Source organism: Crocodylus siamensis, chromosome 12, assembly GCF_052110815.1.
Source record: "Crocodylus siamensis isolate JL-2025a chromosome 12, ASM5211081v1, whole genome shotgun sequence".
NCBI lineage: Eukaryota > Metazoa > Chordata > Crocodylia > Crocodylidae > Crocodylus > Crocodylus siamensis.
This window is the reverse complement of record NC_143406.1, coordinates 40,665,842-40,691,160: the sequence shown is the minus strand read 5'-3', so window position 1 is coordinate 40,691,160 and position 25,319 is coordinate 40,665,842. Positions and strand designations below refer to the sequence as shown.

The following is a 25,319-nucleotide window of genomic DNA, read 5'->3' as shown; positions in this document are numbered from 1 at the left end:
GCTATAAAAAAGGTATCCAATTCAAAACACTGGACGATGTTAAAGACTATTTAATGCCTTAAGTTTACCAAAAATAGACTTACATATACTGAAAAATCCTTAGGTGCACTGGTAATGTTACCCGTCGGTGACAGTGTTTTTGGTATATGTTCCAGCGTAAAAGCTGTTGGGTAGATCTTGATGGAAAGTCTAACTACAAGGTACCCCTGTGATCCTTTGAAAGCCCAGCAGTTTCCCGGATACATCTCAGGCTAAAGGACAGTGGAAGAAAGAAAATAATGAACATATTTGTGAATGTACTTTTGAATTATTAAAATATTTTGATTAGATCCTGCCACTAGCTGGGTTCTATACTCTGCTACATAAATAATTCCATCCATTTAAGACTATTCAAGTGAATCATTGATTCAAAACAGATTATTTTTGCTGTTTGCAATTGTGATCCTAATCAGGACACATTCTCTGCAATGTGACCATTATAGGCCACAGACAAGTGCTAACTGGAAATGATACACATTTTCTTGATTCAAAGGTTTAAACAGAGAACAAACTGTAGTTAAGGTTTCCGTTATGCATTTTACTAAAATGACAGTGAACTAGTCTGTCAAAACGAATGACCACTTTCTGTCCACTTCTTCCCAAAGCCCATGTGCCACTTTAGTTATTTTTAAATCATAAACAGGGTTTATGCACGACTTAGGGCGTCCTGGTGTTGTACAGGCTCTCTGCACAGAGCTACGTTCCCAGAAAAACACAAAGTTTTAAATAATTTTCCGGACTACATAAGAGATCTAGTATCTAAAAAGTCATCTTAACCCAAATATCAATGTGGAATGTTTACCTGAATTACCACTCTGGGAGATTGCGAGAAATACCACAAAGGAATTCCAAAGAGACTAATTAGCGCCGTTTTAGTTTCATACGTCTCAGAACAGCGAGTACTCAGAATACTGCCACCTTGAAAAGACAAAACAAAAAGTCAAATTAAACACAAATAAGAAATGATTCTGTATTTTATTCCATCTTTTATCATGAAATTGGCCTACTTGGTTAATTATGTATTACACCAGCTTAAGCAGAATCTGTCAGTGGTTTACTTCGAAGTATTACAAGCCTGCCAATTTTAGCAAATTTTCTTTAAGCACATTAATATGGAGATAAAAATGCTTCCCGTTTTTCTAAATACTGGTACGTCAGCTTTAAGTGGTAAGTGTGTTGTAATCAAAAAGGTTTAAACTTCTGCACAGGTAAACATTTTCCCCAGTAAGTTTGGTTCACCACTGCTATATCATACAAAATAGTTATCACACAACTACCCCCTTATTTTTTCTTCAGAACACATGTACAGAACAGTCCTACTGCAGGTACACCCCTATCCCCCAAAACGCAACCAAGTTACTAGTTTATACACACTCTAAAAAGATGTGTACTATCAAGTGTGAAAAATGTCTTGTATGAGTACATACATCCACCTATTACAAATTAAAACAAAGTTAGTTTACCTATTTTTTGTCACTCAGATAAAAGTTAATTGTAGCAATTTCCAGGATGCAAAACAAAGACAGATTTATCTACTATTCAATGACAACTCTATTTATGTGTCTGTTATATTTACCTCCAGATTCTAAAGCGAAGTCCACCATACCAGTCTTGTCTTGAGAATAGAGTTTCAGTGCATTATTTACAATAATGCGTGCTTGCTATAGGCACATTGAAGAATGAGGAGAATGAGAAGAAAAAAAAAACATTTGAGTAGTTTGGTTGTGTGCGCACAGCTAGGCCAGAATGAATACAATTTTATTTTTAAAAGAATCCTTGCACCCCACTTCGTTAAGAGTAGGAGCCAATTTTGATATGTGGCAGATAGACTAGACTGATGTCTTGATTTTGGAGGATTCCTTCCTGAGCTTCCATTTTTCTATCCATTAAGCTACATTTTACTTCTTTGTACTCTGGATATTTCCCAACTCTCAAGATGGTACAGTTTGACAGCTCTTACCAGATGAAGGCAATAGAAATTACGTTAGCTGTTACATACAATTTAGCTATTTATTTAAAAAACATAAGAATGATAATGGATTTAAGTACTGACAAAACTAGTAACTCTTATAAAGACCCAATTACATGTTCACTGAGTTGTACTGCTGTCAGTACTTGCACTGTAGAGCCTTAAATTGATCCCCAAAGAGCCTGTGGCACCGTGCGCACCGAGCAGTACTATACACAATAAAAAAAAAAAACAAAAACCACAACCTAAAAAAGGATTATATCAACTGCTGCTGAAAACAATAAAACAGGAAATGCTGCCAGGTTAGCTAGCTTAATAAGAATTATATTTCATACTTATTTTAAATTAGTTTCATGAGAATTCAAAAAAGTCTATTTCCTTTTTTAAAATCATTAACTTACATTTGACTATTACATACAGTAAAAATTTGTTTAAAAAAAACAAAAAAGTTATCAGCTCAACTTCCAAATGCTCTTTTTAGAAGGCTTACCGCTTCTGAGATACCAGAAATCCCAGCATTAACAGCACTTGTAACAATTTCAGAGGTTGCCTTTTGGTTTGAGACAGACATATGAAAAGATATGTTCTTGAGGATTCGCATCTCTAGATCTTGTAACAAGGTCTGCAAATCATTCTTGGTCACGAATTTAGACATCAGCCACTGCAGCAGCGATTCAGGTAAGTCACTGTGCCGGTCACCAAAAAGTATAAGCTTGACAGATTCCTTGATCTGGGTATCTACCTGGTGAAATCCATCAATAATAGAATCTTTATAAAAAAAGTCATTACAACAAAATGAAAATAGACATTTGCAGAAACAAGAAAGGATTTTCTGAACACTCAATGAAGAGCATTAATTTTTGTGAGGCCCCTATACACATTATAGCCATGTTGCATGTTAACTGTGGCATAAATGCCAAGGGTGCCACACATGCACCCAATTTAAGGCATCATACAATGGCAAACCAGCCATAAAAATATTCTATTTATATCAAAGTAACTGCTGGTTTGTATGGTGTCTTAAACTGAAGCTATGGCAGGTCACAGGTCAATCTGCTGATTGCTGGCCCTAGAGCCCACACCTGCAGACACTCAAGCTTTCAATCTGCTGGTACCGGGAAGGCCTGAGATCCCCCTGCACTGGCAAGTAGAAAACTTTCAATTTGATCCCCAACCCCAAAATTGCACCTTATGCCACACATGATGTGGCACAAGGTGAAATTGTTGGGATTAGGCATCAGATCCCATGGTGCCTTTAAAAATGAACCTGTGCAAGGGGCTCAAGTTACCTCAGCTGAACCCTCCGTTGGCATAGCAAACCTCTGATGGAAAAAAGGGTACATCTTGCAGCACTTGAAATTGCTCTAGCAGGTGAGGGGAAAGATGGTAGTCAACATGTCTTTAACTAAATACCCTGGTTTTGCCAATCAACCTTTTGTCTTCTAATTACATCAGTTATTCACGAATAGCGGACGGACATTAAAACTATTAATTTGCCATCACTAAAGTCATCACCTTATTTTATTCCCAGTAAATAGTTTTAGTTGTTAAGGACCATGGCAAACTTCCTAAGCTTCAAATACAAAGGATACAATAAATACAAAGATGGTCCTTTTCCACAAAAAAAAGTCAATAAACAAACCACAGCTACATTATCCTCTTGCGTAAGATGATACATTTATATATAAATTTATAAATGCAATCTGCTTGGCCTTAAGTTTGAAGAATTAAGTCTTTTTAACAAGCACCAAGTTTAAACTTCCCCCCACCACAAACAACCCTAAACAGACATCTGTGCACAAAAAACTGTCTTTTCAAAAACTGTAAGCAAACACTCAGGCTAAGTAACCACAAGCATTTTTTTCTTAGAACTGTTCATTAAAAACCTAAAGATAAGTTATTAAAAACCTAAGGATAAGTTACTAATTTTAGTAGGGGGGCACTGAGATAGATTTTCTTGGGTCAATATTGATAGCCAATTATTCACCAGGCATATCAGCTGATACCGATCTGATTTACAGGAGCACAGTGGGGCAGTGTGGAGAGCAGCTCCCTGCAGGAAAGCCTGGAGGGGAAGGGGCACATCAAGGCCCCCACAATGAGGGAGGGAGTGGCACAGGGCCTTAGGGTGCTGCCCAGCCAGGGCGGTAAATGGGACCCTAGGGCTAGTGTGGGGAGCAGGACAGAACTACAGATGGCTTGTCCAGGGGATCAGCATCCCAGCACTTAAAAACAGCAGTGGGGCACTTAGTTCAAAGTGATGCCACCATTTTTTAAGTGCAAGGACACTTTTAGGAGTGGAGCCAAGTGGGGAGAGGCTGAAGGCAGGCTACTCGCTGTGGGCTTGGGGGTCTCCACTCTGCTGCCTTTATCCTGGGAGCAACACACTGGCTGCGTGTCCCCTGCCTGCCCAGCAGTGGAGGGCACAACTTGCTGCCACTACTGCTGCCGAGTGGGCAGGGAATGCACGGCCAGCGCACAGCTCCCAGGGCAAAAGGCAGCAGAGTGAAGAGCCCCAAACTCACAGTAAGCAGCCTGCCTCTGCCTCATGCACAAATCTCCCTACTCCCTCCCTCACCGTGGCAGCCTTGCTCTGTCCCCACCACACCCTTTTCCTTCCACAGGGTGCTGCTTTCTACACCGCCTGGCTGCATTCCTGGCTACACATGCATGAGCACATGCACGTGGTGTCCAGGGGCCCCGGTCAGAAGGCATATTGTATTTAAATCGGTGACATTACTGGCTACACCAGCCAAAAAAAACCCCAGTAGCCAATAATGTTATTTTTCCTTTTAAAATCGAGGCTGATCCAATATGCAGTGCAATATCAGAGCACCTTTAAATTTTAGTTCATTTTTTGTTCCTAAAGCCGTTTAATTCTCTGCTGAGAACAAAATCTACACATCCAAATAAAATCTGAATTGCAAAGAGTTGCAAAAAGGTTAAGGTGCTTAAAAATTAGCCACTTAACCAATCTAACAATCAAACACAAATGTCTCAAAGTGCTAATAAACTATGTTCAGTTACAGCTTCGTATCTCATCCAAACCTTCAATTTTTATTTGTTAATGCTGGCTACAATGGATTTCTTGAAAGGGGTAACAAAAAGGACCAATGCACAATTACAGTTCAAAGACAGGCTGAGAAAAGAGTTCTCCGAGTTGGACACTAAGATTCAACCAAAAAGAGAGCATTTAAAAGGCTGATATTTCACAATTGTGAATTAACCACATACTCAGAGTCTCTTTCAATTCAATATGTAGTCAACAGCTACAGGGCTTTTTTTTTGCTTAACATTATAACCAGCTACTTTGAGCTGAACCTCAGGGTCAAAACAAGACTAAGTGCAGATACACGACTCATCTTTGATCAAGTGGCCATGTGTTTAGTGCTACCAAAAGTTTAATTAAGGCATACACCCAGTTTCTACATAAACAACATCAGTTCCCTCCTGCTGTTTCAACATAGGGCAATGTACTGCTGCAAAGGAAGAAAGCGGAGCTATATTTGTACATTAGTTAAACTGTATCAGCTTAAGTATTGATTTACAGTTGTAGTGTTTTACTGCAATTCTAAGACTGTAAAGATAAATAAATATATACACAATGCACTTTTAGTTCCATTTAAGAACAAAAAGTTATTCTCCTAATTCGTATAAAATGCATAGTAAAATTACCTAGTTGTCTAGCTACTCACAACTATGACTAATGTGCCTATTTGCTTTAGTGACTACACAGTTTTCAATACAAGCGGTCAGATGCAGAAGAGTTGCATTTTATTGAGATGCAAGTGTATAACTTACGTTTTCATATATGGTATCTACTTTCTCACACTGAGTCTTCAAGCCTTGTAAGTTCAACAGTTCTACTCTCATACTAGCCAACTCCTGTTCCATTTGTTTAGCTTTGGATAAGAGGTTCTGAAACTGTTCATCACCCATGCTAGAATAAAAAATTTTAAAAAATAAATAAATTATGAAATAAGAACAAAAAGGTCAAAACATTTGTGCATCTAACCCCCCCATCCCCCAAATATATGACAACATAAGACATTTGTCTTAAGCAAAATAAAGAACTTCACTGGAAAAGCAACTGAATAGATTTTTGAGGACCCATGGTTCCTTGCATATCGAGATGCTCATTTAGATTGTATTTAAATCAATCTCTTCTAAAGTTGTGAATGCACTTGGAATTTACACACCTATGGGATATTAGCAGAATTAAGTTGCTGATGAAATACGACGTACATAGGCTTGAGAGATTCTGTGAGGTTTCCAGGGAATATGAGCTAAAGCTGCCCACTTATATGAATTCCCCAGAACTTTTAGCTGTGTACAGCAATTTAAATGATTTAATTGCTCTCAGATTCAGTTTTCAAGTCATGTGCAACAAACATGAGCTTATGTGAACTATATATGAAGGGGAAAAAAGATCTCATAGCATTTAAAAGCTATTCCATAGCTGATTTTTTAAAAAATTTAAATAAGGTATACCTACTCCTACCATGCATCCCTGCCCCCCACGAGGAAAAAAGTATTTTCTTTTTGCAATTCATATTTCCAGAGCAGAAATGAACATAATTGAAAACCAGACTTAGATGAAGATACAAGCTGACCTGACATGAAACCCTTGGAATGGGAACTTCTGAGTGTAGTTTTCTCTGAGCTGCTAAAAGTATAGTACCTAACCTTCAAAGACCGTTTTGAGGAAGTGTCAAAAATCCTCACGCTTTTAGGAGTTTAAGTGAAACAATACTTTCTTCAATCACACTCCTTAAAGAAATAAGGTAAAAGTCGGACAGATATTGGGAATAGGATATAGGACTGTTCAGCATTCCCTCTAAGCTGTGCGGTTGTGCAGGTGCGTTCCTCCCATGCTGCCAGGTGTGCCTGAGCGGCCATGCAGCTTAGAGGGAATGCTGGGACTGCTGAACATTCCAATACAGGCCTCTTGAACTAATACCTAGCTTCTCTGCCAAAGCCTATTGTAATAGCAGGATAACACTTAGGCTGATGAACACTTGGGCAAAACTTTACAAGTCATTCAACTGACATTCACAATGCACTGGAAAAGAAGAGAGTTACCACTGCAGTCCAGTGAATGACTCCTACCATGACCAATTAGTGCCAGGATTCAAAATGCAACATAGTAGACATGCACAATAGTCTTACCTCACTGTTCTTGTTTTGCTTAGTTCAAGATCCTTCTGGATGCCCTGAAAGAATATGAAAAAGATTTGGTTTCAACTTGTGCATCCTTTCATTTGAATTATTGTAATTGAGGATAATATCGCCACATGAAAACAATGTGCGTGGGCAGCTCCATACACAATGACACGCCTAAAGCATTTAAAGTTTTTAAACATGTTTTTTTTACATTGACAACATTGAACAGTTTTACCTTCTTGCGCCTACAGAAAAGCTTGTTTGTCAGCCCCTCACTGTGGAAAGCACCGTCTTAAATTTTAATTGCTGGAGTGATGCACAACAAATGTCAGGGAAATGTAGTGAAGCAGCTTCTCTGTAATTGTCTTCAATATTTATAAACAAGCTAAGACTCCAATTCATAATTTAAAATGAAAGAACATTTCAATACCTCATATTTTGCAGAGAGTTTTCCAATGTGGTCTTCCAACGTCATGATGCTCAATTTGTGTTCTTGGTATAAAGCCAGAAGGTCAGTCTTAAAGTCAAGAAGGGGGAAAAGTGTTTTATTTACTGAGCACAAAAGTCAGTCAAATAGCTGTCGCTGTTTCTCCAAGTAAAATGGTCTCATTCATGCAATGATCATACTACATTTTGGAGACACAAAAACTAGGAGGAAGGATTTTTAAGAGGCCTTAGTTGACTTAAGTCTAGTTGTTTTTCAGTGCCATGCTGTTCTGCTTTCAAATGGCTAGTCTGAGTTAGTCCTTTGAGACAGACAGCACTGGAAAAATAGCCAATAAGTGTTAAACTGTACTACTTGATATTGTTGATATTGCCTCTCAAAAATTGTAGGTGGTAAAAATCTCAAGTTGGATGTAGAACTAGGACCAAAACAAACTGGGCAGCCAACTGACTTGCATGGCTTAGTAAAAGCACTTATTTGGAAGAAAAAATAGCTAACTAGTTTGAAATGTCACACAGGATTTTTATTAGCCTATCAAAACTAATTTCCTGCAATGTTTCTATAATTGCTACAGAAAGCAGTGATGAGATATGATTAAATAGATTTTATAAAAATATATTTTGCAAACAGCGTATAAGATTTAGCAACTCAGTGGTACGATGAAAGTTTACACGAGGAGTTATTTAGGGGCATTAGGACACTCATGGAAATCCCAGCCAGAATCATCATCTAAGGTTAGCAGGGGTCAGGAGAGAGAAAACTGGCTGGAAGAAGTTGTCTGTTACTAGTAAACAATTAATAAATTCTGTCCCTACCAACCGAAAATTAACAATATGGTTTTCACAGTCAGATAGGACTCCCCTCTACTAGTGAGGAAAGGTATTAAATATGATTACAGAAGGCAGTCTAGACTAGGCATTTCATCCTCAAGAAACAAACCTTTCATTTTCTTCCAGCTGTCACCTGACTGCACTTGTTTTACCTCAGCACTAGGGCTGTGCGAAGCTTTGGTCCCCGATTTGATTTCAGCAGATATTTGGCCCGATTTGGTGGCCAAATCTGAATCGAATCAGAAGGCCCTTTAATCTCTCTGAATTGAATCCGAACCCTCCAAATCAATTTGGAGAGATCAGGACATAGAGACAGCTTTAAATGTTTTTTCTACATACCTCTAGGTAGCAGGGGCGCATGAGTGCTGCGATGCTGGGGCACATGGAGAGTCCCACAGGAGCGCAGGGGGCTCCCTAGTGCACTCAGCAGCAGACCCAGAAGTGGACCAGATGCAATTCCAGACCACTTTCAGGTCTGTGGGGGAGCTTGCTGGGGGACTTCCCCCCCCCCCAACACCACCATGCCCTCTCAGCTGGGTGATAGGTGCCTCCTGGGTCGGGGGGCACCCGGGGTCCCCCAGCGTGCTCCCTGGCAGACTTGGAAGTGGAGCAGAAATACTTCCAGTCCATTTCTAGGTTCACCACTGAGCACATGGAGGGAACCCCCCACTCCTGTGGGACACTCCATCCACCCCAGCATCGCAGCGATCACGAGCCGCGCCTGCTACTTCAAGGTATGTAGAAAAAAAACATTTAAAGCTGTGTCTATATCTGAATTGCCAATTCTCTGAATCGGCATCGAATCTTCAGATTCGGCCTAGTTGAATCCGGGACAGCAATCTAAATTAACAAATCGAATCACTGTCCCCGATTCGGGCCAGATCCAAATCTAATAGGGCCCGCTTCGCACATCCCTACTCAGCACCTCATTTACTGTATGTTCCATTTCTACCCCTTTTGCTAGCCCTTCAGCTCATATCTACATCCCTCTTATTATAGATTACCAAAGCCATTTATGTTACAGAAGTTACACTGTAATAGTGCAAGTTAGGCAGGGATAGTTCCTCGTTTCTTGCCCCTTCATTATACGCTTAGACTTATAAGCAGCTTTCAAGAAAATGCAGAGCAGATCACTGTGCTGGGCTAACAGTCACTATTATTTCTTAAACTGACATTAAGATAGAGCTGAAAGTTAGCTTCAGTTTCCAGAGGGTTTGTATGGAGAGAGTTTTCTATCACCATCAACTCAGTTGGGTTAACTGAATACAAGGGGATGTGTTGGACTTGCAAAAGGTAACAAATAAAAGCATTAAATCTTTGGTTATAAACCTACAACAGACTCCTCTTTTAAGTTCAGTTTACTAGACTGTGGTGCTGATGTAGAACTTCACAAGCAAGTGCGCAAACATACAAGCTATTTCACACTTAAACTATTTTCTAGTCTTAAATTTTTCTTTGCATCCTGTTCCATACTAGGAGTAATAGAGAAAAAATGACATGATTTACAAAATAGTTTATTATACTAATAGTTTAGTATACTAATCAAACAGCATCAGAAAAAGAGAGTCACAAAAAATTATTATATCCTTACCACTGAGTGTGCTGTTTCTTCAGATTTAGTTTCTTTAAGATGTTGGCCCATTACATTTTTTATTAGTGTTAACATTTCACTTTTGTCATTCATCAGGGCAACCTGATCCTGAAGCTTCTGGAGCAACAGCATCACTTTACCATACTCTTCATCATGATGATGACATCTGTCAGACATTAAGGCAATCTGTTTTTCCAACTCTTTCATGCGGCTAGAATCAAAGTTAACGGAATCCTAAAAAGTAAAAAAAGTTAAAATGTGTTTACTTTGCTTACTTTTGGATTACAGATCAGTCACCGCAAAAAAAAAAAAAAAAAAAAAAATCCAGCAGCCTGGAGTTCAGAAGCCCTTTACATGGTTTACCTCTGGAGGCCGAACTGAGTGAAAAGAATCAAGCCTTGGTTTCAGGATGTAGAGAGACTCATCTACACTTTGTGGTTTACTTATGCTTGTCCAATTGAATGCAGGCAGTAACGAAAGGAAGCCTTCAAACCCCCAGCACCATAAACCTTAGGCAAAAAAAGAGAAAAGGCAAAAAAAGTTACATGTAGTCACAATTTTTAATTAAACATGAGAGGGGAAAAGTCAGCCTTCCCTAACCACCCTTTCAGAACGGTTGAAAAGTTTTAGTAACTTTTTTTAAACTTGTTTAATAACATTCAGACTCAGGTAGAAATCTGGAACAGAATATTTCAGCCCAAACATGAAGTTTGGCAAATAGGATATTAAAATGGTAAGTACTAAATATCCCTAATTCTAAGTAGTCACTACGGGCACAGTCTGGGAAATACAGCCAACACATTCTTGTTGCAAAAAAAAAGCCACCAGCATACTGGGTTGTACTAACAGAACGACTGTCACTTGCAGATCAAGGGAAGTGATTCTTCCACTCTATTCAACATTGATAAGGCCTCACTTGGAGTGCTGTGTTCTGTTTCGGGCCTCATACAAGAAGTATGTGGACAGTTTGGACAGAGTTTGGCACAGGATAAAACATGATTAAGGAACTGGGAGGCAAGTCTTATGAAGAAAGGCTAAAAGAATAGGGTTATTTAAATCTAGAGAAGAGAAGACTGAGGGGATTTGATAATGTTCTTCAAATACCTGAAGGATGGATTATAGACAGGAGGGAGATGGGCTTTTCTCTGTGGCCATAGGGGACAGAACTAAAGGGCAATGGCCTCAAGCTGCAGAAGGGGAAATTTAGACTGGAAATTAGGAGGAACTTTCTGACTAGGTGGGTGGTTAAGGTAGCCAACTGCCTAGAACAACTGTGGAAACTTTATCCAGAAGTTTTCAAGAGCAGGTTGGGCAGACACTTGGCTGGGATGGTCTAGTTGGGGATGATTCTGCCTTGAACTGGGGGCGGGGGAAGAGGGGGGTGGACTAGAGGACCGTATGGAGGTCCCTTCCAGCCCTACTTTCTTACCACCCAAATATAACCATAGAGGCCAACCTTTTTGGCAGCTGTTCCAAAAGATACCCCTGCATCCTGCCCATATGCCACCAATCCACTTCCCCAAATCTGATCTGCTGCCTGCCCTATCTGCCACTGTACTGCTGCCTCTTCTCTCTCCAGATCTGCTATATGCTACATGCACAGGCTGCCATGCCACAGGTTGGCCAGCCCTGGTCTGTAACAATGCAATCAGAACTATTCCATCAGTCATCACCATGTAGCATACGGGAGGTCTTAATAGGATGAATGTCTTGTAGATCTTGAGGGCAAACGGAAGTAAAATTACCTCCTTAAAACAAAGGATATTCTTTTCATAAGAAAAGGAAAACACATTGACAGTGGAAAATTTTTGCCAAAAAAAATTCAGTCTCTTGTGCTGTAAATTGCATCTCTTTCATAAAAAGCAAGTCAATCTAAAATGCTGTTCTGATACCTTTGTAATAAGCACATACCAACTTGAAAAAGAAACTAAATGATTCACATACCCAGGAGCAACAGCAGTGGGATGAGAAACAGTAACAGCTTATAAATTTTTGGAAGGCATCTGAAAAGACAGTGTCAGAATTTAACTTTACAGGAAATACAGAATGGGTCTACCATATTTAATACTGTATTGTAACAGACAGGATATTAATGTAAAGTTCATCCGAATCTCAAATTCATCTATAAATATTTCAGATTCAATTCTGTTCTGATCAATCAGCAAATGATGTACCCCTTAAAACTTTTGCTTCCTAGTGAGTAGAGAAGTTTGCTGCAATTTAGTACATCGGTCTCACATTTGCAATGAGAAGAATGGCCAGTTAATCAACCAATGTTAGCAAAATAGAATTTATTAAATGTACAGAAGAAACTCCAAATCATGAAGTATAAATATCAGTTTCCTTTATTTATGCTACGCATCTTGTAAAACAGATTTACTTGGTTTACATTACAGAAAAATAATTTTTAAAATATTTTTGGCTCAAGACACTAAATTCTATTTAAAAATCATGATAATTAAAAGAAAGAAGTTTACAAACCTTGTAAGAAGAAACACATTGAACAAAGAAATCAAAGTAACAAGTTGATACCATCCAGTTCCAAGCCACCAGAAAGCTCCAGAAGCTGCCTTACCTATCAGAGAAAGGACATTCAATTAACAAAGTCACATGCTACAGAATATGCAGAGAGACCAAGCAGAAGCACATGCAAATGCTGTGGAAAATGCTCTGTATGGCAAACAGACTGTTGAGGTAGATGGATATAGAAGAAAGAACTCATGCAAATCATTTCCATCTAAAACAAAACACAGCTAAAATACCAATATCATCAGATAGTCAGCAAACAGCCATGCAGCGAGATGAAATGCTTGTTTGTTAAAAACTACAACTTTCATGAGGATAGAAAGTAAATCTTTGCAAATGAGTGACACCTTTCAGCTCAAAATCTCCATGCGTTTTGAGAAGACGTTTGAGCATTAATTTTTCTGATAAAGGGTATTGTGTCTATGGGAGATTAAGCAAGTTTCCCAAACCAATAGGGAGTTTTAATTGGCAAATCAGGAACACAGGCCATTCCCACCCCCAATCTCAAGCCCTGGAAGTGTGGTCTAACCATTAGTGCCCCCCAAATGAAGCAGCCTAATAAATGATCTATTCAGTCTGTGAACACAAGTTTACCTTAGTTTTAAACACATTTAGACCGTACAAAACATAGAAAGCAAGCATAACAAGTGCAGCACAAACAGCCAAATCTATCAGCCACATAATAACATACTGTAGATTTCTAGTGTGCCAATCAAGGCACAGAACATGCAAAATGTACACAGATTAGGAAAATAACCTGGAGAAACAATGGCCAGCCACAGTAGTGCTAACACCTTCCGAGATACAAGCCATCCTGTTGTTCCCACTGTTCGCAATACTCGTAGCACAAAGTAACCTAGTATATAACAAATGAACCGGTATATGACATACATGCAGACATCCTGAACCACTGTTTGCAAAAATACATTAGAGAAGCTATTTTTTAGTGTCCGAAATGTTATGGAAGTAGTTCATATACATAAATAAAAGAGAGAAAAAAAGAGAGAGTGCCCTACATCCCAATCAGACATAATGGACACCTATACACACGCCTGATGCCTGCTTCGACACATTTAACTAGAATGCGTTGGAGCAGGCTCGATTAATAGAGTTTGCTGGAGCATGCTAATTAGCACACTCCAGCAACTCCATCATCAAGTGTATTCAGTGTTCCTGGGCTTCAACATGGCAGCAAGAGCACTTTAAAGCTTGTCAAATGAGCTTTAGTTCAAGCGCCCCCACCGTCATTTTGAAGTGTGGGATGCTGGATACACAAGACACTGCAGGCACTCTAATTAGAGTGGCTCCCAAGAGCTGCTCTAATTAAAAAAATGCCCCCCTCTCACCCCGTATAAAGATGCGTAATGTTTAGACTAAGGGATGCCACAGACATTACAGCACAATATTTAGCGAAATCGAGTAGCTGACTGAAGTGTGTGTCACACAACTACGTTTCTCAGCTGCTTGAACAGTGCCGACAGCAAATACAGTTCTGAAGATGTTTGATGTCTATGTCCATTCAAGTAACAGAAGTCCTCTCACAGGACAATTCATCACCTACACAAACCTCTTGTAAAAACTGGCTCTCTAAAAATAAAAAAAGGTAAGAGGTAAAGGAGTTTAATCAAATAAAATATTATGTATGCTAGTATCCCACTGTCCTACTTTTGCTTTAAAAAGTCAGCTTTCCAGAACACTTTATAGAACTGCAGTGACAAATTTAACTTTTTAAGATGCATATTCTATAATAACTACCATACCTTCCTTTTATAGTGTGATTGTACCATAGGTAAACAGAAGATTCTCTCTGCCAAGCTAGTTCCTAAAAGCCAATTTAATATTATAGCAAACACCACAAAGAATGCAATGCTATTTAACTATTCTTGTATGGCCTAAGTCAGTCTATTCTACATTGATAGTTACAGCTAAGCTAAAAATGCAAAGCAGTATGAGTGATTAACATTTGTGAAGTTGTGATAGAAAATAAAAGCAAAAGAAAAAAAAGGTGCAAGTCAACCTGCATAAGAAAAGGTGTGCCAAATGGTCCTTGCTACCCTTTTAGACCTTGAGGATTGCATGTGGACTGTTGTGTATGTTTCAAGATGTTTCTTCCCCTTACAGTCATCACCTGTTGGTTGTGGTAACAGTCAATTAATGTGACAAGTTAATCAATAAAAATTACTAACAAGACAGATGTGTGCCAGTTAGGTCACAATATCACTTTCTAAAACCAAAAATTAAGGTAACAAGTAAAATTAAGAAGGCATACATATAATGTGCTTGTTACGTTACAGAAATATATTCATTACACACTTACAGCTGTATATCATGTCTACGTTGGACACAAAACAATTTTTCAGCTTTCACAGAGCTAAGGAGTAGCTATGTAGCATCTAGAAGTCATAATGACATCCAGCCCAGGCTAAAAAAGGTAGCATATAAAATGCCACACTTATACAAAGGCAGGCAAGGCTCTTTGAGTAGATGCGATATCTTTTATTAGACCAACCGAGTGGTTGGAAAAGAGTTCCTAGCAAGCTTTCAGGTGCAATCACCCTTTTTCAGGCATAAGAAGTCTCTGCTGTTCTGAGACTCCAAGGAACAGAAATTTCTTTGGAGTCTCAGACCACAAGAGATTCCCTATGCCTGAAAAAGGATAACTGTGCCCAAAAGCTTGCTAGGAACTCTTTTCCAACTACTCAGTTGGTCTAATAAAATATATCACATCTACTCAAAGAGCCGTGCCTGCCTATGTCCTTGGACCAACACGGCTACAACCAAAATCCCAGCAGCACTTACACAAAGATTCCCCATTTATACCAAGATGGCCATCTTCTCTGAGAAACTCTTTTACATTCATACTTCCACAGTAGTTTGAGTGAGCTGAAAGAACACAGAAAGAACACAGCAATTTAACACTCAGGGAATCTACAACTTTCCAAACAGCTAGATTAGCAAGCAAATTAACCCGTCTCGACTGTTTATGAAATTACACCACCTACCGGACACCTTGAAGATGGTACTTGTATGTCTACCTACAAAGGTCTGACCGAAAACCATGAGGGGTCCCCCCCCAAGCTTTCCTGCATATTTTACTTTACTTCTATTAACAAAAGCTAGTTTTTGTTTTATAATTTAGCTCAAGTCTTCTTAGAGAAGATGGTTGGGTATTTGGTCCCTGCCTCAAAGCTGTCTGACTGTCGTTGGACCCTGGTTTGGCACCCATATAACTGAAATAGCCTACGATCAATTGCAGCCAGTCAACACAAGTTGCTTTCATATTTGCTTAATAACTGCAAAGTCCCATACTATTTTCCAAGGAATCTGACGCAATAACATCAGATTTGAGTGTCTAATTTGAGAGACTCAAGTTGGAAAACAAATCTCAAATTCAGATCAATTAGTCCACCCCAGGGGTGGGCAAAATGTGGCCCAGGGGCCGGATGCAGCCTGCCAGGCCATTCTATCTGGCCTGTGGGGCACCTAAAAAAATTTAGAAAATTAATATTAATCTGCCCTTGGCTGCCTGTCATGTGGCCCTCGATGGCTTGCCAAAACTCAGTAAGCGGCCCTCTGCCCAAAATAAGTTGCCCGCCCCTGGTAAATCCAGTTTTTCCATAACACATACTATGGATAACTGAAGAACTAGTTCAGACCTCACAAGCAGCAGGTGAAACTTGGATTACAAGAAAATGAACAGAAGTAATATTTTAGTGTGTATTTTTATATTTAATACAAATCCTGCTACTTCCCCTGCACAAAAAAAGCTGCAGCAACAGATCCTAAATACCATCTCATCACTTTAATTTCCAAGTCAAGCATCATACAACTTATTCTGTATTACTGGAGGTTCTGGAGTACATAAAGATAACCAGAATAAACCTTGCCAATGGTTGGCAAACCGTAAAAAGGATGAGAGCACCACACCAAAACCTTACCAAAGGAGTGGGAGGATGTGGAACATCCCCTTTAGCCCATCTTGATGTATCAGAGGAGCAACATTACTGTTACTTTCTCTCTTGGCAGGTTATATTTAACATTTTGGTTATAAGATAAGCAATATTCACCACAAGACCAAACACCAGAATGGCCTACACAAAGGGTTAACCTATGGGTTGTAGAGAGAACAAGCAAAGCTTTAGAACCCTGAATAGCAAGACTATAGGTAGCTAAAACGTGTAAGCGTGAGAATACCGACTTACAGAATTATAAAATTTAACGTGCACCGTTTTGTATACAATACCTTCTCCATTTAAACATTCCTGCATGATGTTTTCTGGGGGGAGGGAAGAAGGGGGAAGGGAAGGCAGGGGGACACAGAATGACCACACCATTATCACCACTAACCTGGATATTGATACCTCCAAAAGACAAAATGCAAAGACAACAAATAAAAATAAGAAAAAAGAGAAAAGAAACCAACCATTTTACTAAAGACACCGTGCCACAGAGGAATAGTGAAAAGCCAGAAAAGAACAGTGAGTACTGAGCTTTTCCTCAAGGTGGTAGTGCTTTTTGTGGAGACAGAAAAACAACTGAAAAGGTACCTTTAAATTCATAACCCAGCTTCAACAGAACCATTTGAAATAGTTGCACTAACAGTGATGCAAAAGAGGTTGCAGCGTATTTGACCAATTGTAGAATCTTATTCATGTAGAAAAAGGTGCCTCCTATTAAAAAGGTGTGGATTAAAAAATAAGTTGTATTAAAAAGTAATACACAGTTATTTCCCTACATATGCACGATAATGACAAATGCAATACCAACAGAGTAGTGGAAGCAGAAGGAAGAGGTGGATAAAAAGTTTAGTTACTTAACCAGGAATACGAATGGTAAGTGAAACAACTGTTAGCAGCATTGCTAATCCTATTTCATTTATCTATGGTTAGCCTTGGCTAGGGAAACAAGAAGGACACTTCAACAATGCCAGCAAATCTAAGCTGCAACTAGGAGACCAATTTTAGAGGGCAGAAGAATAGCTCAAACCATAAAGTCTGTTTATCTGAGAAATACCATTAATAATTTGAAGAAAAACTAGCTTTTTGCCACTGTTTACAGTGCAACTTTTCCAAAATTCAGCAATTCTTAGTACTGTGAAACCATGGATAGTGACCGTCTCAAGATCCCAGCTCAAGTAAGAAAGGGCTTAAGGCAGGGGCAGGCACAATATTGCTGGCCACTGCCAGCCGGACTGGAGCTAAACCGGTTCTCAGTGGTGGCGGATGACGGAACAAGGAGCAATGGTTTCAAATTTGCAGCAAGGGAAGTTTAGGTTTGATATTAGGAAGAGTTCTCTCACTACAAGGGTAGTAAGACACTGAAACAGGTTACCCAGAGAGGTGGTGGAATCACCATCCTCAGAGGTTTTTTAAGACCCAGCTAGACAAAACCTTGGCTGGGATGATCTAGTTGGGGATGGTCCTGCTTTGAGCAGATGACCTCCTGAAGTCCCTTCCAACCCTAATTTTCTATGATTCTATGCTGGATGCCTGAGGAGGGCAGGCAGTGCCCCATTCCACTCTGCTCCAGCCACTCTCCCCTGCCCCTCCCAGCTTCCTGTTGGTGCTGCAGCTGTACAGTCCTGGCACCACAGCTGCCGGTCCCACATGGGACAGGGTGTAATGAAGCACGCCAAGTAGCCATCCTGCCTGCTGTGATGAGCTGCTGCCGCCACAGCACCACGAGGTGCCAGAGGTGAGTCTGTGCCAGGTGCAGAGGGGGTTCAGCTTTGGGCAGTCACCCCAACTTTCCTCGTGTAGCAGAGGCAGTGGCTCATGGCAGTGGGAGGATAGGACAACTACTCCATGTGCTGCGTCATGCCCATCCTGTGTGGGCCCAGTTGCTGGCAGCCACGGTGTCAGGACTACACAGCACTAACAGGAAGCTGGGCAGGCGGGGGGAGGAAATGGCTGTGATGAGGCACAGGAGTCCATGTGCTGCATGGCCTGGCCAGCTTGGCCCTGGCTGCAGCTGAGCAGAGTGGAAGGGGGCACAGCCCTCCCCCCTCAGGGGGCATGGGGCAGAGCCCTCCTCTTTCAGGCTCCTGGAGGTGGCTGGCAGGCCCAATAGGCTCAATTAGCATCTTCCTGACCCACCCCCAGGCCTCAACAGCTCACCAAAACTCCTTAAGTGGCCCTCCAACCCACCCCTGGCTTAAGATGAATTCTTGCTCAGGGATGGGGAAGAAAGTTTCGCTGCTCTCCACTCACTGAATTGTGAGTGGAAGAAATCAAATATAAAAGTTTCTCTAGCAAAGACAGCTGTTATCATGAACGAGGTGTGCCCCTGGCAGCTGCTGGGGGGGCATGGCAGTGCTGGTGGCAGCATGAGCGCACCAGCGAGCTTCCACAGACATTGCCGGTGGTGTTGATGGGGTTGGGGGGGGAGGGGTTAGCACTAACCAGGGGTCAGCAACCACCCGTAGACAGACATTGCTGGCAGTGTTGGCAGCAGCCAGTGGTGACTGCTGACTGCCCACAGACATTGCCAGCAGTGTCGGGCGGGGGGCGGCACAGCAGCGAACAGCGACTGCCAGCAGGCTGACTTAGTGGTGTCAACAGTGCCTTTTTGTAAGGGGTGCAGCACCATGCTCAGATGCACATGCACCCCTATGCATCGCCACTCGCTATTATAAAATTCTCCCCTGCATCCTTCCCTCCATGTCAGAACATGCACAGTAGAATCACCAGTATAACAGAGTAGCATTGTGACGTTTTAACTTTAGAGACTTCTAAGGAAGTACTAGATGTGTGTACTAGGAGGGATTATCATAAAAGTCTCCTGTGCGAATATGTGAGAGATATTAGAAACTGGTATTTCTATATTGCAATACCAAATTAAAATATTTGACAGAACCCTTATCTGCCCCCACATATGGGAACAGACACTCCTTGCATCTAAGAACTTAGTCTCAATAGTCGCATCTTACCATGATCTTCCCCAAGATTCTCAGAAATCAATTTACTAATCAAGATTTACTCCAACTAGAGGCATACTTTGGTCCAGAAAGAGAAGCAACTGGATTAACTGCCTGCAATCACTAGTATGTAAAATTGAGGCCAGAGGAGAACAAGAGTTCCAGGGAATACTTAATGAGACTGCTACTAACAAACAAAAACAAACAAACAAACAAACAAAGAAACAAACCCAACCCCAAACCCCCCAAAAAGCAAGACAAGGAAGGTAAAGAAAGAAGAGGGCTCAAAACACTGAAAAGGAAACAAAAGCAAGAGGGGTGGAAAAGCAGAACCCCCAAATGGTCATCCTGTCTTGAAAATAAACAATGGGAAGGGAACATTCAAAGTTTTTTGTACTGCAAGTGCCACACAATCTCTGCCAAAAAAATGTAGAGAAAAAAGCCGTGGATTGATTACATTGTACACTAGAGAGGAATTTTAATACGAGAGACCAACACTCACTATTCTAATGAAGTGCTAATTTACTACTAAAACCAGCATTAGCCACACCAGCACAAAACAGTTTTCTATCTGAGAATGTGAACTAAATTTTGATGTGACACATTTAAACTTCCTGTAACTGTATGGAAAAATTCATACTGTCAATTTGTTGTGCAATCAGAGGTCAACTCTTATAAAAGTTTAGTCTCACTCTGAACAAACCATCATAGGATAAAATGCCAACTGGCATTTAAGGATTTACTGGGCTTAAAAAATATATATATATATATATATACACACACACCACAATAAACAGAAAGGAAGATTACTTACCAGACTTGTGTTTTTGGCTCCTATCCCTGGAGTAAATTCTTGAAGAAGGCATGTGAGAAGTAGAGTATGCCGTGAGGACCTCTTTCCGTTCAGAAAGCATACTGCAATCATTGCAGGTGTAGCCATTGATTACGGTAGTCTGCGTTTCTACTGTTGCTAGATCACCATTTCCCTGAATCACTGTTGCGTCCCCACCTGATGCATCAAAAAAGGGATAATAGTCAATCTATTCTTTGCAATTTACTTTTCATATTGTAGCCATTAATAGAGGGGGTGAAAGAAGTGCAAGGGCTGTGCAGTTACCTTTAGGATCACCATCATCATCAAGACCTAAATAAAAAAAATAAAATAAATATATTTGCTCCTGCGTACAGACTCTTGCAAGGTAAATCAGCTACTATTCGAGTTGAAGTGTAGTTAAACAATTTTTTCTGTTATTCCTAGAACCACAAAAGGCAGCTTTATTGGGACCACAATACTATATTTATTGCCTGTTGAGGTGGATTTCAGTATATTCAGATCTTTTATATATACACTGCTGACCACCTCATTCCATTATTTTTTCCTCCTACAAATAAGCTACATAACACCATCTCTCAGCTCCCATGTGACCACTAAGGCAGCCAGATAATTGGTAAGTGATGCTGTTTCTGTTGCTTAGTAACCACTTTTTGCTACTACTGTAAGTCAGACTATAACAGTAAGAACCAGTTAACAGGTATCGTCAAATTTAGCACATAATACTCTGCTAAAAATTAGACCTACATTTCTTCAAATTAAAGAACTATGGGCAAGTCACAGATATACCAATTAGAAACAAGCAGGATGGAACTGGAAAGCATGACAAGTGTCACATGGCTTTCTCTTTAACTGCTTTATCTAGGCAGTGCTTTGCTTTAGGGAGCTTTAGGTTTAAGGGGGGGGGAAATCATCCAATTAAGTATGAAAAGAAGTAAAAAACTGCAAAAACGTACATGTTCCCATTTCTTCTTCTGAGGGAATTTAAAATGCCACTAACCTGAAACCTTTAGAGTAACCAAAATATCCAACGTGATATTTATACATCAATCAACATTTTGAACCTTATATATTTCATTCTTATCTGGGAAGTTACACTAATTATTCATTGGGTAACAACATTAAAGAAAACAAAACAAAACCTTATTATCAATTCCACAATCTGATACCATCTATATTTAGTAACGAGGAGCCTTTTTTTGACGGAAAAATACCTCTTTACTTCTTCCCGTGAGGCACCCAAAAAAACCCCAACAAACCGCCCCCTCCACTCCTAGATCATTATAGGATCTTTTTCTCTTACCCTCTCAGTTGCTACTGCAGGCTGCCTGTCCATTTAACAAAACCAAAGGCCCAGGAATCTAACCTGGGTCCCTAAGAAGTGTCAAGTATTGCTCGGACAGCCACATCCCTGCAATAGTAAAATTCAGCCAAATTCTTGACCACAGCTTACTGTTTTAAATGGAACAAAGCTTTCACCATCTTCTCTCCCCCAACATGTCTAGGCTTGGAACAAAAATCCTTGTTCTCAGAGGTTAGTATTAGACACGCACACACACACACATTATTATCTATTACAACAGTCAGATCTTACGTAGTATAACTATTGAACTACAATAAAAAGCTGTGTTAACCGCATCTGGCTGAAAACCCCTACCCCAGGTAACCGGCGTTTTTAGATTACCGGCACCCCTCCCACCCCATTCCTCCCTCATGCTGGATAAGAGATTTTACTGTAATTGTTCACATGGTCAGTCTTAAATAATCATATCTTCTGCAAACTATTACATCCTGTTATTTCACTAACGTGAACATGCATGCCATAATGGTTTTGTTTGTAGTTGGACACATTTCGTATGTGCTTAGTGGTTCATACCTAAAAATAGTATTTTGTACTTTGATTTTATAAAGAAGTACACTTATAGAACATAAAGCACCAAAATTAGGAAGGCTGTTCTTTTACTGTACTTCACTATTTCAAGTTCACAAGAACTGCATTCAGTAGCAGCAGAAAATGAAATAAGCACACAAAAGATATGGTGCAGTACATAATAAAACACATTCTTGCTTGGCACACTGCTGCATTGACAAACATGTCTTGATGTCAAAATATTTTACTCCTAGGTTACATGTCACTGGCAAAAATTGGACTTTACAATTAAGTACTAAGTGGTGGTGATGTCTATCAAAAGGTTGTGCCTTGTTAGCAAAGAAAGCATCTAACAAAAAAAAAAGTGTTAAAAGGAAAGACAGATGCACATACCTCCCCAAGCTCTTTATACCCTTAAAAGGTACCATGTTTTCTCATATACAACTGACCTCAGACTGTACCTTGCTTTTGAAAGGTGAAATACATAAAAACAAAGATGCATCCAGAGTTATGGCTGCATAGAGCAAAAACAGGGACAAGTTTTCAGCTGACTTGCCCTCCCTTTCCTGATTAACTAAAGCTGAAACCCTACCTGCTGCTGAGGACCGATCTTCATGGGGGTAATCTATGATTAAAAAAAAAAGAGCTAAAGAGTCCCTAGGGATGTGAAAGGAAAGACCAACAGCAACTAGAAGACAGCAAAACTAGTTTAAGGATGGCTTGATTACTGGAAAATTAAGACCATTATAAAGGAGAAATGATTATTCTTTACTCCACAAATATTAACAATGAACCTCTAAGTCAACTGACTCCATTACTTGCCTTAATGTTACAGCTGCACTGTGTAGCAGAAATCAAAGCTTCTATCCCATGCAGAAAAATCAACTTTCCTACTTAATACATTTGCACCAATTTTTATTTTCTGGGGGGAGGGGCGAGGTACATGTTGTACATGAGAAAATATGGTAGTTTTGCACACCAGTTTGACTCAAGTACAGTAGCATTCACTACTCACCCCAAAAATGGTCAAGCTCTGTCTGCTCCCGGATCAGAGATTCATCTAATACAGTGGACAGTGTAGATGTATCACTGACATGGCTGTTGAAGCTACTTTGGCTAAAAGCAGAGCTGGATAGATTTTTTCTTGGAGTATGTTTTACACTGCCCAACTGTTTGCTCATACTTTTGCACTGCTTTACTGTTCTAAAGAAGAAAGGCAAACCATGAAGAAGTTATAACATCAAGATGTGTAGAGTGCTGTTTCTAATATTTGCATTATTTTAAAAAGATGTGCTTCACACTCATGAGATTTTTTACACTTAAATTGTTAACACAAGCTGAAAGTTTTGTCTGTCATTCCCAACTTAACTCTTCAGCATGTACACAAGTACATACACAGACATTTTACTCTGAATTACTTAATAAAACATTGTATAATCAGGCATTTCTTCATATACCCCAAAGTGACATGTCACTATCAGATGGGCAATTCTAAAAGAGAGCTTTATTTTATCTTGTGACATGCTGCAAATTGCAACCAGATCTGTATGCTTTGAGACCTTAAGTTTCATAATTTGGATCTTACCTGAGAAAGACTTAAATCACTTGCTACATTTCATGCATTATAACAAAAACCACCAAGCAAATCAAAAAGCAATCCCAGTAACAAGTTACGGGGGCTACCCACAGTGCCTACAGATAAACAGGTAAACATTTCCTAGCTCAGGGTAAAGTTTACTATAGCAATGTGAAATTCAATCTGCTTTCATAAGCTGTGTTCAAAATACAGCCAGTTGTCTCACTGGAAAAAAAGTTAACGGCAAGTATTTCTAAAATGTATTAGCCTCACTGATGCAACTGAGTGGATGAAGAGCACACTTGGCAATGTTCAGCCTTAGTCTCAAAGTGGTAAACGATATTTAGTTCTCTTTTGTTGAAAATGACACTAAATACCAAAAAGAAAATGAAAACAATCTTCTCTTTCATTTATTTCTTTTTGTCCAAAATTCAGGAAAGAAATTACCTTTGTATGTTTCTCAGCCTTGTGTAATCTGGGTTCTTTATTTCAGTTTTTTTACTACAGTAGACATCAAGCAGTCATATTTGAAGTCTCTCATTGTAAAAAAGGGAAGTTCTTAAAAATAGCTGCAGGTATTGGAAAAAGATTAAATGGGCAAACCTAGAACCTGACCAGCAAATAAACTAAAAAGAATGCTTACTTAGATGATTGTTCTGTAAAAGACATGTTTCCAGAATAGGAGTTGTTGTAGATGCCATCAGTTCGAACATCATCTGCTTTACTATATCCTGCAGTGATCAAACGTAAACTGCGCCGTGACATTCTTGGAGAATCAAATACTGGATCCAATTTATGTTCGGTCTCAAAATCCAAAGCAGTTGAAGAGTAACTTGAACTACAATAAGAGTTAAACTGTAAACTAGCAGATTAAAGGCTCAAGAAGGGTTACAAAACCCCCCACAAATCAGATTTTAACAGATATCACTTATTTTTATAATGGCTCCGATTCCATTTGGAGGACTCCACAAGCCCTCTGCTCACTTCAAGAAATATTTCAGTAGTTCCAATGGTGCTCAACCTTTTCAGAGTCAGGGCACCCCTCTACCAGTTTTTTGAATGTGGCAGCTTCCCTGGCTGAGAACCATTGTTGCTACTGCCCCAGTTTACCTCAGTACTGTACATATGAAGTGCTTGTTAGTGCCAGAAGGTCAAACTTTCCCGCATGCCTGCTGCATAGCCAACCTGGGAAAGGCTGTGGCATGTGGACTCTCTCATTTTGCACTGGGGCTTCTGATAACCCTAAGGCAGCTGGCCTAGGCTGTAGCCCTTCCCAGTCTGCTTCCCCTGCCTCATCCCAACCATTCCTCCAGGAAAGAGACAGGAGGGTGGAACTGTCCCACTGCCTCTGTCTGCTTTAGGGTTATCCGAGAGCCCTCACCTAGCAGAAGTGTGCATGTGCCACAGCCCTGCAGGCAGTGCAGTTTTACCTGGTGACTGCCACTGCAGCAGCATCTGAATTGCTGTACTCACAGAGTCCTGTAGCACCTCAGGGTGCTGTTTTACCCAAATGAGAACCACTAGTCCATATAGTTCCTACTGCAGGATGGAGGTTCTAATTA

General features: G+C 40.0%; 1 protein-coding gene across 5 annotated transcripts in view; it reads right to left on the bottom strand.

Annotated features, from left to right (window-relative positions):
• The window catches only part of SUN1 (Sad1 and UNC84 domain containing 1), a 43,601-nt gene that overhangs the window by 5,406 nt on the left and 12,876 nt on the right, over positions 1 to 25,319 (bottom strand). For 2 of the 5 annotated variants that reach the window (XM_090024709.1, XM_090024708.1), the window contains 19 exons: positions 24,401 to 24,595; positions 23,197 to 23,384; positions 20,597 to 20,623; positions 20,294 to 20,488; positions 17,111 to 17,233; positions 15,363 to 15,446; positions 14,581 to 14,691; positions 13,321 to 13,419; positions 12,519 to 12,612; positions 11,982 to 12,040; positions 10,401 to 10,546; positions 10,038 to 10,271; positions 7,602 to 7,688; positions 7,178 to 7,221; positions 5,810 to 5,948; positions 2,499 to 2,750; positions 1,616 to 1,700; positions 842 to 957; positions 84 to 251 (listed from right to left, as the gene is read on the bottom strand). In XM_090024709.1, coding sequence (XP_089880835.1) covers positions 84 to 251; positions 842 to 957; positions 1,616 to 1,700; positions 2,499 to 2,750; positions 5,810 to 5,948; positions 7,178 to 7,221; positions 7,602 to 7,688; positions 10,038 to 10,271; positions 10,401 to 10,546; positions 11,982 to 12,040; positions 12,519 to 12,612; positions 13,321 to 13,419; positions 14,581 to 14,691; positions 15,363 to 15,446; positions 17,111 to 17,233; positions 20,294 to 20,488; positions 20,597 to 20,623; positions 23,197 to 23,384; positions 24,401 to 24,595 — 2,446 coding nt within the window. The remainder of the gene's footprint in view (positions 1 to 83; positions 252 to 841; positions 958 to 1,615; positions 1,701 to 2,498; positions 2,751 to 5,809; positions 5,949 to 7,177; positions 7,222 to 7,601; positions 7,689 to 10,037; positions 10,272 to 10,400; positions 10,547 to 11,981; positions 12,041 to 12,518; positions 12,613 to 13,320; positions 13,420 to 14,580; positions 14,692 to 15,362; positions 15,447 to 17,110; positions 17,234 to 20,293; positions 20,489 to 20,596; positions 20,624 to 23,196; positions 23,385 to 24,400; positions 24,596 to 25,319) is intronic. The other 3 variants (XM_090024712.1, XM_090024711.1, XM_090024710.1) reach the window with 2 other exon arrangements.